This window comes from Paralichthys olivaceus, chromosome 11 (genome assembly GCF_024713975.1).
Source record: "Paralichthys olivaceus isolate ysfri-2021 chromosome 11, ASM2471397v2, whole genome shotgun sequence".
Lineage (NCBI taxonomy): Eukaryota > Metazoa > Chordata > Actinopteri > Pleuronectiformes > Paralichthyidae > Paralichthys > Paralichthys olivaceus.
In genome coordinates this window covers 18,426,304-18,442,673 of record NC_091103.1, presented here as the reverse complement: position 1 = coordinate 18,442,673, position 16,370 = coordinate 18,426,304, and the positions used below count along the sequence as shown (strand labels likewise).

Sequence of the window (16,370 nt, the reverse complement as noted above, 5' to 3'; positions counted from 1 at the left end):
GCTCATGCAAATACACCGAGCTGGCAGAAGATACGATGCATCTGAAGTCACATTGCCACTTTTGCATTGTTGATAATCAAATTTAGCTTTTTTGGGGGGGTGCAGATTACAGTGAAGTCATATCTGCAAAGGGATGATTCACCTGCAGGCGCAGAGTGACTAACAGTATTAGTAAGTGGCTGTTTTGTTCTAATCTCACTGCCTCTGGCTAGTGAGGGCATATGCTGAAACAGTATGGTGGTGGTCTCAGACTCCCCCTCCCACTCTGTGTGAGGTTGTGCTGACTGTGGGGTAAATTGTGACCCAATTAGCTCTGGCAGGGAGGTGGGGGGGGGGGGGTGTGCCGTGTTAATGAGGGGGCCAGTTTTAAGCTGGTGGTCTGTGTGCATGTGTGTGTGTGAGGGACAACAGGTGGGGGGAGGAAGAGCTTTTAACTCCCACTGTGGAGTAATTAATACCAATGCATCTGTTGGATTGTTAATGCAGCTCTGTGTTATGGTGCAGACACTAACCTGGTTTTAAGCACATTAATTACACATTAATTGTCAGTGAATGATGCATAATGTATTGTGTTGTGCTGCATGACTAAAGCTTCTGTCTTCAGTGATCTGAACAGGCTGGCACCGCTCACTCTATCTATGCTAAACTGGAATTGCAGCTGCGGAGAACAGAGATACACATCTAACCTATGTTGGTTCCATGCCTCACATTGCTCTGCACAGTCGAGAGTCATATCAGAGCTGAAACAGGCTGAGTGAATGTCATGAATGTTTTCTTCGGTGATGAGTAATGTGAATTTGAGTTGACATGCAAGAAAAGGATATGTGTATGTTCTGGAAACATTAGTGATTTGCACATTAACATTAGAGATGCACAGCATAATATAAAGCCATTGTCTGACGCGACAATTGTGTCAAGATATTTGCTTGAGTTTAGCTTTAACATACGAGGAATGCAGAAGGAGATTATCGGATGTGTTCGCAACAATAGGAAAATGCCCAGAACATTCAGGTGCGGGGAGACAATGCAGAGAGTTCTGCTGCGGAAAGAACAGTGTTATTGTTTACAGCATACAGACACCAGCTTTGGCTCTTATCTGCCAAACACCTAAGTTGACGTCTTTGTCGGCGTCATCGATGTCTTTGGCATCTCTTTGTCCTCCTGAGATATTTGTATTCTTTTTTTTTTTTCAGTTTTGCATCCTTCCCGTGTTGGAAACATCATCAACGTGCCCACTCACTTTCCTCCTGTAATCTCACGTGGGTTCTCTTAAATATTTTTCACACATTTTACTGGGGGGGGGGTTCAAGAACGTGTCTGGAGAAACTGACTCAGACATTTGTGTTGTCTGGCTTGGGGCACAATTTTCTGTCTCAACCTGACTGAGCTAGGGAGAAAATTTGCTGAACCAGACTTGAACCCGACAGACGGTCTGTTCAAACCTATGGTTCAAACCCAACCTGAGCCTTAAGGTTCCCAGATTGCAGACAAAATGATAACCCGGGCTACGTGTCATGGGTTGGGTATCCAGAAGATTGATTATTGCAATGATTCAATTGTAAAAACAGTACATTAACTGTAACAGTAATGTTTTTAGTTAATACCTAACCAAACATTGTTGAATGTTTAAAAGCATTTTTTTGTGTATCTGCAGTTGCTCCCCTCTGCAGTTACTCATAGTCAGGAGCTCGGCAGCCAGCAACAGTTATTATTCTGTCTTTTCGCTCCTTTTTTTTCAATTTTAAGCTGCCAGTGATCAGCTGACCTGCCTGGCTATTGAAAAACCAGAATAATGAGACACTGGAAATATAATGAAATTCATTCCTAGCTCCTTCCAAACACAGATTTTTTTTGGCTTGAAAAGGAAACAAAAGACGGGGGAAAACAGTGGTAGTGTCTATTTCAAAATCGTGAATGTCTGCCCATCTCAGCGAGGAGACAGTCACATGGTGGCAGGATTAGAATAAAGTAGGACAAATAAAAAATAAAACTTGCTTAAAAGGCTTTAGAGCCAGATGTTCCTCTTACTCCTGATGAGGGATTATGAAGGAATCAAAGTTCTGGCTGCAGCTTGTTTCTTGGCTGCGATTGCGCTATACAACAGAGAATCGGCAGATATACATATCATCCCTTATAAGTACAGTTTATTCGTGTAGCTTAGAATATCTGCTGCTGGATGCATTAAAGTTGTCAGCCTGAATTTCACTCTGCAGTTCACCAGAGCTATGGTTTATATGAGCCCTGTCAGACGTACTAATAAACCAGAATGTGTTGTGCATGTCTTTGTGTAATTGAAACATCATTACATTTATGTAAAATGGAGGGATTCATGGGCGAGAGCTTCTGAAACAGACCGTTTTCCCCATTGTCCCTTCTCATCCTCCATCAACATAATCAGACAATGGATTAATGCTGGCTTCTCTGTTGGCAAAGCCTCCATTAGCCATGACAGGGCAGTATCATGGCAATGGGATTAGACCACCTCTAACGGGTTTAGTGCTCTCTGAAATAAAAGAACAATGGGAGTCAGGCACAGGGTCGTCTCAGGCTCTTAAAAAAACATGCACTGACGCCGTCCTTTCACCTCTGATCTGTCTGTCCCACAATCACTGTCAACACATGTTTAGTACTAAAACTTTTCCTTTTTCCCGTCCGTCACTCGCCCACCATGTGTCACTAAACTTTCTGGATTTGTAAATGGTCTGCAAACTGTTTAGTAGTTGAGTGTATACACTGTGCCAAGGAAAACACATTCAAATGAATCTTCCTAAATGGATTCTACATGTGAATAAACAGAATCTGTAGGCGAGGGTCAAGATTTTGGGGATTTCTAGTTTGACTAATCAGGTTTGAGCAGGCTTTGATTTCCTGCAGGTAAACAGTCTCATTGACCGAACTATCAATGATCAGCTTTTTGATTTACCTTCATCCATATGCAGATAACTGTTTATAGAGATAAGCCCAAATGTTTTCTGGACCTTAAACACCTACAAAAAGTATCGCTGTTTGTGTTTTGTGTGGAGTGATGCTCAACTTGTGTAATAAAAGAAACTACTTACACTGTAAATAGTTTACCGTGAACAATAAAAGCAGTCTTTGCTCCTAATTTCTGCTGTCTTCACCAGAAGCCAAATTACTGGCCGTTGCCCCCAGAAGCTAATTTGTCATTTATAGCCAATGGGCTACTAGGTTGTATATAAACTCACTGGATCCAGATTTTTGGATCTACACCAAATTTCAGTCTAAACATTCCAGATTTTTTTCATCATTTCTCTCGATTTGTTAAAGACAGTAACTGTTCCCTTATCCAGATCCGCACCAAAATGTAATTGGTTCTTCTGTGACCTGTACGCAGCCTTCCACTAAGTCTTGTAACAATCCGGTTAGTTGTATAGGTGCAATCCTGCTAACTAACAGATGTGGTTACACATCTGGTTGTCAATTACACAGACAAACAAACAGAAGAAAATATAAGCTCCATAGGTGGAGATGAATAATTGACAATAAGCGCTCCATCAGCAATATTCAAGAATCAGCCCTGCATGTGCCATACAAAGCCTGAATGCAGTACATACCATTTTTTGGTGATTAATCTTCATCCTGCCTCTGTTCATTTTTTACAAAAACATTAACAGATGGCCTCTCTGCTGCTTCTCATTGCTAAACTCTGTATCATAGAGATAAATGTCACTTAAAACTCAAGTGATGAATATTCTCAAAGAGATTAAATCTCCTAATCTGTATATCCCTGAAATATTAAAGTTATGAAAATGAATGTGCTCTCTCGGAATAGTGCCCAGAGAAGTAATGATGAAACCGCTGAAATCATTTAGCCCTGCTTTGCCACTATTTAAGCTCACATGAAGAAGTGCCTTGGGGAGTCTGAGGATTTGTCTCTTGCAGAGCCACAGTCCAACCTCAGCTGCCCCGTGGTCACCGTGCTCGCCGCCTGAGACCACTGTGGATGGATGAAAGCGAGAGCACAGGGCCTGGTTTAGGAGATTATTAAGATCTAGTCATGTAATGTCCGAGGAGCGAAGTTACAGACACTAGCCTCTCAGGAGCAGGTGGGGGTGGGGAATGTTGGTGGTTGTCCCTAATTCTGTGGCACGATCGTCATCAAATGCTTTAAAGTTGGCACAAGGAGAGATCACATTAACTTGAATTCAGCTTCAAAGAAAATTTTGGAGCTGGCGTTTGAGGGTAGTGATGTGTTTCAACCCTTATATGTCCCACTTTCCACGTCTGTGCCGGGGGACTATGGGTATAAAGAGCTAAAGGTTTGTGTGTGTGTGTGTGTGTGTGTGTGTGTGTGTGTGCATGTGTCTATGTGTGTTTGTATCTGCAGTGTCTGGGATCAGCTCTCTGCCCCTAACTTCTTCACTTCATGACAGTAAAACAAAGGTCTCTGTGTGGCCGTCCAACCTGGCCTTACAGACCGAGGTCTAAAAATAATGCCGTGCTTTCAATTAGCCCTTCAACTCTGCGAAACATTTGAAACATCAGCCAAGTGAACAGGGTCAGGGTTATTTGGTGGACAGACCTTTGGGAGCAGTGTGAGTGCCTTTACTGGTTTTAGCTCTGCCATGTTTTTGCTATAGCTCCTGCACACGCTCAGTCATTTTGTGAAGATACTCAGGGTGTTTTACTTTCCTGTGAGAGATGTCCGAGCTTCGTCCAAACCTCTGCCCTGCCCCTGCAATCGGACTTAATCACCTGCTCCGAGATGTATTCCAGTGTTTGAATGTAGATAACTGACATATTACTGTGGGGTAATGAGAAATTTAATAATGTCAAAGAGGTTAGAAGTTCTGAATGAGTCTTCATTCTGCAGAGATCTCTCACGTCTCCTCAGTGTAAATGTCACAGCGTTAAACGAAAGGAAAAGACAGTTTTCTCCCACGTGGTAAAAAGTGACTTTCACTTAATTTCAATAAAGTTCAGAGTTAAGACGGCAGGTAGCGTGTGACTGAGGAAGTCATACCACGGAGCGAGTTAAAGAAGAGGGCGAATGTACAGGTTGACTAATGTCCAATTCAGACCTGAGGGAAAACTGTCTGCCACCTCACTAAGTTTTAGAATATTCATTGCCCGTTTACCCAAGACAATTATGGCAGTCAAATTAGAAAGAGGAATGATTCCCTGTCTTTGAATAGCTGCGATAAAGTCACTTCAAAAGACATTTCATTCAAGCCCAGTGGCTGTGAATATTGATGTTGTACTGAAGACCAGGGCTGCCATGTTGACACAGTCTGCCTGTCAAACGAATGGGTGGATAATTAATGTGACAGTTATGTACTCAGATTAATTAGAGCTAAGTGCATATGGAGCTCAACGGCAAAAGTAAAAATCCAATTGATTTTCTGGATAGAGATTTTGATCAGCCATAATGTTGTAACCATCCAAGGTAGATTTACCAGGAAACAATATTATGTTCTGCAGTTGAAGCCACAGTCATGTGCTACGATTGGCTACCATCGGATCATTCAGTGTTGAGTGAGTACATTTAATTATGTAATGAGAGTAAATTTCATGACTTGTTCAGACTTGTCTGAAAGCAGCTTGCGCTAGTTAGCTGTGAATGCTAATGTCTGCACCTTGTATGGGAGTTTTTTCAGATAAATGCACATGTGAGTATTTCCATGAATTTTTTTTTTTTGGAAATAGGCAACACTACTCTTTGGACGTGACAGACCTGCCACAGATTTGTGTTTTAGTAATCGTTTAATTGATGATTGAGAGGGATGGATGTTTGCGATGGATTTTAGTTTAACAGACATCTCATCTTTGTTTCTGTTAAAGATTGATAAAATATTCATGAAAGTGTAAAAGTAGATTGCATTGATTGATTATGCTGCCATGTTTCACTTTGGTTGAGAAATAAAGAGCCTGCAGGCTGTAGCTACAGGATGTGGTCCAACATGACAACTGAAGTGGCCTGTGTGTGTGTGAGAGTGTGAGGCTGTCAGCATCTGACGATGAGTTTCTATTGTACACAAGGTCTCCCGAGAAGCCTCCGGTTCACAGTTCACTCTGAGACTTTGTCAATCACAGCAAAAAAGATTAGAAGATATCAAAGGCCGCCGTGTCAAACTCTTCATCCTGTCGTCATCCAAGGGGCTGATGGGAGAGCAAACCCCAGGGTTGATGTGAAGACAGGCTTTGGTCGTTCTATGTTGATTTCTTATTGTAAGTCAGAGCTGTGCTGATTTCCTTTTTCGTTTGGAAACCGAGAAACAATCCTTTTATTAACACGGGGGCCATTTTTTCTCCCTCCCATATGAGCTAAATTATGAATGCGCTGTTATTTGTTCACTCCATGTTGGACTGAGAGATGTGTATTATTCATCTGCTCTGATTGGAGAGACAGCAGAGTAGGACACAGGCCCAGGAAAACATTAAATCAAGAGCACAGTCTAACAAGGACGTTGCCAGGGATTTGAGCACTCATGCACATGCAAACACAACAATCGACGTTCCCTCAATAAGCTTGTTTTCAACTTTCAGCCAGAAGATGCTTCACTCAAGAAAACACATCTGAATGTTTTCATGACAAATCGTTGTTTCTTTTGATTATAGTGGTTGCACGTCTGTGCTGCTGCTGCTGCTGCTGCTCGTAGGTCCTGTGTGTCTGATTTCCACTCTTTGTTTTAAAGACATCAGACAGACGGGGCTTCTGAAGCTAATTAGATTTCTTTGTGTTTTCATCCTAGTCCTGAGAGATGATTTCCGGCAGGCGCCGAGTGATGTGGTGGTGGCTGCTGGCGAGCCTGCGGTGTTAGAGTGTGTGCCTCCACGTGGTCATCCCGAACCCACCGTGTCCTGGAAACGCAACAACGCCCGAGTCAGCGCCAAGGATGATCGCATCGCTGTGAGTTAAACAAAAACACTGGTCAAGGACTCTCCGGGTTCCATTTCAAAATACTAAGCAAATACAAAGCTATTAAACCGAAAGGGCTCTCAGTAGAATGCATATTCCCGCCAAGGCCCAACAGCCCCCCTATGAAACCACATTTAAATTCACTCCATCCAGATTTTTATTTGGATCTGCACCAATGAAATCAACTAAAATGTTGAAAAATGCCTCTCAGATGTTAAAGCAAGAGAAAATAATTCCTTCATCTGCCCACTGATCTGGATCCCTACCAAAATGTTATGGGTGCTTCCCTGATCCACACTTCAACCCACCACAAAGTTTGATGGTAATCTGTCCAGAAACCCTACACATGCACAGACAGGGGTGAAAACATAACCTCCTTGGCCAAGGTAATGATGCTGGACCCTCAAGTTGCCTCAGATTTACAACCTCATGTCGTTTCATTTAGTATAATCCTATGATGACCCACAGTATATTTGAACAGGTTAGATTTTGGGTCAATCTGTAAATCATTTTTGTAGCCATTGCAGCTTTTAGTCAGTGTAAGAATCATTTAGGGATGGAAAATTATTTTTTATAACTGTAAAAGTAGAATTAATGCAGCAGGTCTGGTTATATTTGTTATTCTTCAGAAATACATTGAAAAGACGAAAGCCTACAATGAACTGAAATCCTGAGTAGATATTGTCTGTGTGTAGCCAAAGCCTGACTTAGCTTATTTTTCTGTGCCGCAGACCTCCATTAAAAATACATTAGTGAGCTGCACTGTTAAAATGGGTGACATGTTCCTTTTTTAACCAACCACAGTGGTTTATTTTGAGCTGATCCCACATATCTAGGCTACGGTCCTACTGCTGTAAATACTCTATACCACTGATATACTATACTATAGCAGGAATCCACAGCTGGAAATAGTCTCATTTAAGTTGCCTGTTTCTCTGGTGCACAGCTGTTTTTGAAAATTATTTAGCCTGTTAAAAAATAAAATATCAGTTGCCAATTTTGTTTTTTATTGATTTTATATTTCTCTCAGTGAGCTCTTCAGACACGACAGAAAAGCTCTGTGAGACAGACTAAAGCACGCGTTGTTTTTCTTCTTTTCTTATCTTTTAATTGGGGAATCAGGAGTGTGAGAGGTTGGGTGTCCATACTTTATTGTTCTGTATTTCATTATGTGGGCCTACATGGCTAAACACTAACTAAAATTAATTGATTTAAAAAAAAATGGACAACAGTTAGTAATCTAAGTCATCAATAAAGAGAATATCCCTCCAGGATGTCTTTATAAAATAACAGCTTCTCTGCTGGAAAAAGGCAGAGATTCAGATTTACCTATCTTTCAACAGCACGTAATTAAATGTGGACTCCGGTATGTATTTCTATGGAATGGAAAATTGTTCTCTCCTCTCATGTGTAAAATCGAGACTCTAATGGTTTTTTCACAGGCATCTTTTGAAATGTAGGTTTTATCATTTTAGAATGAGCAGAAAATTATAATTTTCAAGTAAATTACAAGTACACTGATTTTACTTTAAATGTATGTTAAGTAGTTGCGTTCCAGCACTCTACAAAAGCAAACCACAATGACTCATATGGTGCTTTGAAGATGAAGGATTAATGATTCATAACAGTGCTAGGGGATCCAAATGTGGATATTTTTCTCCTGAAAGGGAACAGGATGATAACATTGAGTCGTATCTGGCATCTTCATCTGAAGTCTAATCTCTCGTGCTGTCACTTTGCTGTTTTTCAGATGCGCGGCGGCAAACTGATGATATCTCACACCAGGAAGAGCGATGCCGGCATGTACGTTTGTGTGGGCACGAATATGGTCGGAGAGAGGGACAGCGATCCTGCCGAGCTGGTGGTGTACGGTGAGTACCTGCTGGTCGTGAAGTAAATGTTTTGTGGAGTGTCTTTAAATGAGCATCACCTGGACAAACTTTCTCTCCTGCTGCAGAGAGGCCCGTGTTGGTACGGAGGCCGGTGAACCAGGTGGTGATGGAGGAAGAGACGGTGGACTTTCTGTGCGAGGTCCACGGAGATCCCCCTCCCACCGTGCGATGGCGCAGAGAGGAAGGAGAGCTGCCCCGCGGGAGGTGAGAGTGTTGGACAAGACAAACAGAGAGTAGGACTGATGATGCACAAACATCATCTCATGAGGCTGCATAATAAAATACTGTTTTACCAGAGACGAGTTGTGGGTTGGATATTCAAACATGTGACCCAGAAAACATATGTTCATTAATTCATGTTCTGCTAATATAGATTCATAAATGGAAGAGACTAAAGAGGATTCATTAGTCGGCACAATCCTCCTGTGACCACCTTCATCCTAATTTTCATCTAAATGCAATATAATGTATATTTAGCTCAGCCTATTAAATAATCACATTTTTGTTCTCCAACATTATACAACTATAAAACTTTACACTGTAAACTCACACAGAACACATCACTAAACATTACAGAGAAGAATTTATATCAGAAATGTGGTTTACATTTGAAGCAGTGGACAGAAGTTGATAGTAAATAGAAGTTCTCATACAATTTGTATATGCACATTTATTGACTTAATAATTATTTAATGAAGATGCTGAAAAGTCTTAAATTGAGTTTGCTGATAGCTGACGTAAACTGATTTTAATATTTTTATAAAGTTTACCAAGGGTCAAAAGTGCTTGTGTACTTACATATCAGAAAACACAATGTAGAAATGTAGTTACTTGGTCCACTTTATTAGCAGCCAACTGTCAATTGTGACATTTTTTTGCAATTTTCTTGTCTTGTTATCTTTTATTTCTTTTGTCTTGTTTTCTTCTGTAGTTTTTGAAAGAAAAAATAATTTGTACCATATACTATGTTCTGTTGTTGTACTTGGTCAGTCCAATATGAATTTTTTAACAGTAGTCTTTCCTAAATCCAGGGAGAAAGCCCCCAATAGACTAAAGTAATCACACTTTCTTTTCTAATTTCAACTGTTTTGAGTAACAGTGGCAATATCAGGCAGCGAGGACGCAGTGTTCCACTCGTTTCAAGATAATGTCACCTGATTGAAAAAAAAAAAATCCTTGCAACAGGCTGATGGACGCGGAGAGAAATGATATTATCTTGAAACACTGGCAGATTTTCCTGACTTTGTGTAGATTAGTGTGGCCATTTATTTTCTGCTATGCTTCTCTGTTAGATCTTTCATTATCTCCATTTTTCTCATTCCCCAGGTTTGAAATCCGCAACGGCAACAGCCTCCGTTTGATCCGCGTGAAGGAGCAGGACGAGGGGACCTACACCTGCACTTCTGAAAACAGCGTGGGCAAGACAGAAGCGTCGGCCATGCTGCAGGTCCACGGTAGGAAACAAATCATGCATATTGTATACAAGCGTGCACACACACATGGCAACAACGTCGCTCAAAAGGCCGGTGTTATTCCAGCGCTCTGTGTTTTTATATCAGTGCGCCTTTGTGAGTCTCTGTCCTGCGATGCTGCCAGGAGCTTATACTAACCCGTATGGATTATGCCATTTGACAGATGTTTGGTAGATGTGTGCTTTAACTCACTGCCAGAGAGCAGTCCCTGTATTAATAAGACATGACTCTCTCTCTCTCTGTCTGTCTCTTTATCTCCCTCCTCTCTCCACCTCGCTCTCTCCCTTTTTTCATTTTCACTACACAACGTGTGTGTGTGTCTTGGTTTAAATTGTCTCTGATGACTTCATCCACTAATGCTTTTATCAGTGCAAATGAAATCCAAACTGTGTCGTTATTCATTCACTCAGTTTCTCCTTCTTCCTCTTTTTCTCTTTTCCTTGCTATTGCCGGTTTTGTTTTGTAGCTCAACGTTTCATCCATCTCATTAATTTTCCATCTCTCTCCATCATGTTTCAAACCCTATCATCATTCCAGTTGGCCGGTTCCGTAAGTTCACTCTCCATCTAATTCTTTGTTGTTTTAATTTCATTTTTTTTCTTCTTCTTGTATGATATTCATAATGATTTTGAAACAACTACTACACAATAATGTAAATAAGTTCCTCCATTACTGTATATTAGTGTGTCTACATGCCTTTTGCTGCAGTCAGGCATCAAGTAAGCCTCAGACATTGTGACTTAATGCACACCGGATTAAAGACTCCTATCAAACACACATGACACATCTGTCGTGTCTGTAATGAGTGTGTGAGGATGGTGTGACAACATGTAAATCCCTCTCTTGTGTGCAGCTGCAGTTGTTTAAAGTGACTTTTAATCACAACTCAGTCTTCACTTCTGGATGAGGAGGTGATTCGACCCCAGGTTACATCAGTGACCATTTAAACATTAAACTAGTGTTGTATGGTTAAACTGGTATTTCTATTAGTACCACTGTAAACCACTCTGACGGATATATACACGAGATATTACATGTTGAACACTCATATGTGTTATTGTTAAAGGAGCACTCCATCGATTCAGTATTGCTCTCATTTCCCATCATGCAACTCCATACAGTTTTGTTTACACACACAACTTTCTTCCCTGCATCTCACAGCTCCAGAGCTACAGAAGACATAATGTTTAGAGGCAGATTGCTATAATTTATAGCTGTACTATCATTTATGTTTAAAATTGGTGGAGTGCCCCTTTAACTAACAGTACAACTACTCGTAATAGTAGTAGTAGTAGTAGTAGTAGTTGCTGCTGCATGTCTTGTATTAACTGTACTGTAATAATACCATTACAGTTTGTATTTTCTTTAAATTGGACTTTTATTCAAACAGGAACTTAGACTATTCAAGTTTGAATTTATTGTGTCTTTGCCAAATCAGGTGTTGACAGCAGTAAGTTACAGTTCCACCATTATGAGCAACATACGGTGACATTCTCTTCCTGCTCCTCAAATCAATCCTCGTAGGAGGAGAAAACTCATTTATTACCAAAGGTGACTTAAATTACTCGTCAGGAAGTTTTATGCTCAGAGTGAACTCAAGCAAATTAGTAATTGGCAATGCAGGAGCTGAACTAATCTAACCCACCGACAGAAAAGAGAGTGAAGAGAAAATGAGCATGGCAGGAGAAGTTAAGATAATCTTTTTGATATATTTCATATATAAATGAATTGTGCCTTTAGGATTCTGAAGTTTTATTAAGCTACTAGTGTTGTTAGAAACTAATTTGCCTTAATTCAGAAAATTAAAGAAGAGTAATCTGTTATCATGAAAAATGGTAATACAGTTAGCTGTGTAATGTTCTAAAATCTCAGTGAACTTGTAACTACAGTGAGTTAAGAAGAGAGGATGAAATATGCAGAGAATTCAGATGTGCACATTTCTTAATTGTGTCATAAAACCACTTAAACCACCACAGATTGATGGGATTCGTCACTGACTGACTCCTTTTTGGGGGTTCACTAAAGCTGCACATATACGGGGGCCCAGTTTTCATTCCTGCGCTGTTAAATATAGAACAAGTGATAACATCTACAATAACAGTGACTAAGACAAAGACTCGGACAAAGAGACTGCAGCTCCCTTCACATAAGAGTGTTGAACAATATGATCTGATAATAATCTGATTGAAAACAGCAGATAACCAGTAGCTCAGACACAAAGTCCACAGAGAATAATAATCCCTCTCACTTCAGACATATTTTTTATCATTTTGTCTCCAGTTGGGAGATAAATGTTTAAAAATGTAGCTGGCTATGTTGATATTAAATGATCACCTGTCAATACAGAAAACATCACATAATCTAAAATATAATACAAATGACAAAAGCACAATTAAAGTATCCAATAGGAGCTAAGTGCAAGACACAGTCTCAGCATAGTGCTAGAACATAAGTGTATGAGAATTACACATCACACGGCACAAACAGATTTGTTTAAAGAAATTGCAGCGATATGAAGTAAACAAAATACACAAAAACATCATCAGAACACTCTGATGTTGATGAAAGTGTGAGACATCTTCAGTGTTTGGGAACACGCAGTGAGAGCATTAAGATTGGACACAGATGACTCAGTTCTCTTGTGCATCGAGCCAAATATGTGTTTGCATGCTCGTGTGTGTGTGGTGTGAGTATGAATCCCGGCTGGGGTAGGTCCTCATCTGACGGGAAGCATGAGCTAATTATTGAGACGGGAGGTAGAAGGCAGTGGTCAATGTAAATCTGCCGATGATGAGACCTGACCTGAACTGGAAAGTGCCGGCTCTGCTCAGACCTTTTCCCGAAATAACAGAGTAAATGTCATTAGACCTTCTGCTGCCATGATTTGTTTTTGCAGAGGATACAGAGATGATTCTCCCTCATTAAAGATGAAAGGTGCGATGAGAGGGTAGTGATGGATCAAAACGCTCCGAAGGTTAAAGAGACGGCCCTTCAATCTCACTTGTTAGGAGCTGATGAATGCTTTATCTATTCAGTGCAAGGTCAAAACCAGTGGTGGACAGTAACTAAGGAAGGTTTTGTAATTTAAGATATAATATGTAAGAATTCTTCATTAAAATGTCTTAAAAGCACGAGACCCTATACTATATTTTGTTGACGTGTGTACTTACATTATCCAAAATATTTCCAACATGTTCAAAATGTTCTTGCAGAGCAATCTGCAATTTTATTCAAGGTAAACAGCCTTTTTATTTTGGTTGTCTTCTAATTCATCATATTGTCATTACCTTTGGCGTTGCTCATCTCTACTATAACTCCCAGCGTATGACGAAGGAAAAACACACTGCTAGCCAATTGGCTATATCAATACTGTTTGTATTTGTGACTCGTAATGGATCACCATTATTCATTGCCATTTGCTGCGTAACATGAATAAAACTTTTATCAAATATCCGTGAACATAATTTGCACCTGAGTTGCTTTTTTTTTTCCTCTATAAACATCTCTCATGGTTTAATGTAAGTTACTATTCAAGGCCTGAGAAAAGATAATATTTGATCTGTGAAAGTTATCATCTCAAGACCCCTTGAAGTTTACCTTGTGGTCTTTTGGAGAGACCCCTCCAAAACATCCCCTATTTTGGGAACCACTTGGCCATTACTAACACTAGTGCATCAATAATCTATGAGCAGTCTATGTGGCCTATATTTTTTACAGAGTCCTTTTACTATCAGAGTCCCTGATACTTTAAGGACATTTTGCTCATTGTACTTGAGTAGGACGTTAAATGCAGGACCTCTATAATAATATATAATAATGGAGTATTTTTCTGTTGTTGTACTGGTAATTTTACTTAAGTAAAGGAAATTCCTTCTTAAACCTAAAGGAGTTGATTACACATTCGACAGAGTTTTCATTCTTTGACTGGGTGGTGAGTAGTGACACTTCTTATCCTCTTCCAGTTCCACCTCAGATTGCCGCGAAGCCCCGAGACCAGATTACCACCCAGGGGATGAGCGTCACCTTTCAATGTGGCACCACAGGAAACCCTCCACCTGCCATCTTCTGGCAGAAAGAGGGCAGCCAGGTAAGCGACTGTTGCGGAGAACAATACATTCTCTAATGGTTGAATACTGCAGCAGCAGAGACTTCCAGCACAATACACTTGTCTTCAGGAATCACAGCCAGAGTCCATATAAATAAATGTGCTCCTAACAAGTCGTAAATGTTTTTTTATCTGAGCTTATAGGGATTTTTTAAAAATCGTAATAATGTATTTTTATCATATCAATAAGCAGAGTCTTCACAGCTTTATTTTAAAGGTGAGAATGATTCACGGCAACATTAGCAGTTTTCTCTGATTTAATCATACTGTTTTTTCGGATGCTGGGTTCGTGTGGCCCACACTCTTCAACACACATTTTTTTTACCAGTGAAACGAGACATGAACAAAAGAGTGCATCACATTTGCATTTGGCTCAAAGATTTGAGTAGATACAAAGTGTTGGAAGGCATTGCGATAATGCGTTGGCGAGAAATGTTTCTCCTGCTTGCGCCTGGAGTGTAAGAGAATGGCAGAAGTAGAGAGGAGGGAGGGAGGGAGGGGTGGCAGGAAGTACACCAGGTGTAGAAACTGCGTCTTTAGGGCAAATCCGCAGACAAATGCCGTCCTCTTCCATATTGTACCCAACTATAAATACTCTGTTGCGCAACAGCAGCTGGGATCACTGAGTCGGAGGAGCAGCTTCAGATGTTTTTAGGAGCTTGTCGACGAGAAAACAGGAAGTTCAACTGCAGATTTTGTGAATAAGCTTCGGTCTGCAGGATGGTGGAGGAGTTCCTTGGCTGTTTGCGGAGCTTTTTGCTGTATTTGTCGGATTATGTGCAGCCCTATAACCTTGGTCCCTCCACCGACGTCTAAGCCTCTTAGAGGAATGAAATGGATGGCTGAATGGATTGATGTGCATCCCTTCCCCCAAGTTCACATCCATCTCGCTTACAGAAAAACAGAATGGGAAAGCTTTGTGAGAGTGGGCATCATCCTAAAAAGACCAAAACAACCCGTCCCTCCCAGTTTTGACCTGAGTTGTTGCTATAAGAGCAGTGTTGGTCTGTCAGTCTACTCAGGTCCACACTGAAACCTCTCAACAACCACTGAGTGAATTGGCACATTTTGGGATAAACAGTAATAGTTCCCAGTTGATGATGATGGTGGGAAGGTTGATATTTTCAGGTTTTGAGTGAAATGTCTTGACAACTGCTGGATGGGTCATGAAACTTGGTTCACATTCACGTTTCAGTTTATAGTTTTTCTACCTTGATAACAGGCAAATTAGTCAAAACCAACTTTGATGAATGATTAAAGGTCAATCAAGTAAAAACATATGTTGCTTTCATCTTCTGCAATTTTATAGACTTATTATTGAATAAAAGATATACTTATTAATTATTAATTTTAGAATGAAATACTCCTATTATTTTAGAGATATTTTATGGACTAAATTGTTTAACTGAATAATTTAAGATAATTACCAGATTAATTGTGATCAAAACAAATATTGCAACAGGTACGTTGGTTGTTGATGTCATATGATATGTTGTGTTTGTGCGTTTAGATGTTGTTGTTCCCTGGTCAGCCGCCGTCACAGTCTGGTCGTTACTCTGTGTCCATGAGCGGAGAGCTGACCATCACTGACGTCCACCCCGAGGACTCTGGTTTCTACATCTGCCAGGCCATCAGTGTCGCAGGAAGTGTGCTGACCAAGGCCCTGCTGGAGGTGGAAGGAGGTGAGTCTACACAGTCATGTTTCAACCTGGGGAAGAATTAGTCTTTATTCTGTTCTATCAACTAATGAGGGGAAAACATGATTTTCTTAGTAGGTGTTCAGCAATAAGGCTCATGAAGTCTAAAAAAAGAACGCAATTAGAGACCCCATTTAGGATGAACAAGGATTTTTTGCAGCAGCAGCGTGTAAGCGTGTGATTTGAGCTTTTTGGTTTTGCTTTTCATGCAACCTACTTTATTCTGCCTACTGAACATCTAAATATTTTCACCTTTTGCACTCTCCACCATTCAAAACATATTTTTCTTCAATTTTCTTTGCCAGTCAGAAGAGAGATGACGCG

General features: G+C 40.4%; 1 protein-coding gene across 4 annotated transcripts in view; it reads left to right on the top strand.

Annotated features, from left to right (window-relative positions):
• Nucleotides 1–16,370, top strand: part of LOC109630396 (roundabout homolog 2) — a 45,422-nt gene that overhangs the window by 12,625 nt on the left and 16,427 nt on the right. For all 4 annotated transcript variants that reach the window (XM_069534584.1, XM_020088581.2, XM_020088586.2 and 1 more), the window contains exons 3-8: nt 6,714–6,871; nt 8,631–8,751; nt 8,838–8,976; nt 10,099–10,226; nt 14,207–14,331; nt 15,860–16,031. In XM_069534584.1, coding sequence (XP_069390685.1) covers nt 6,714–6,871; nt 8,631–8,751; nt 8,838–8,976; nt 10,099–10,226; nt 14,207–14,331; nt 15,860–16,031 — 843 coding nt within the window. The remainder of the gene's footprint in view (nt 1–6,713; nt 6,872–8,630; nt 8,752–8,837; nt 8,977–10,098; nt 10,227–14,206; nt 14,332–15,859; nt 16,032–16,370) is intronic.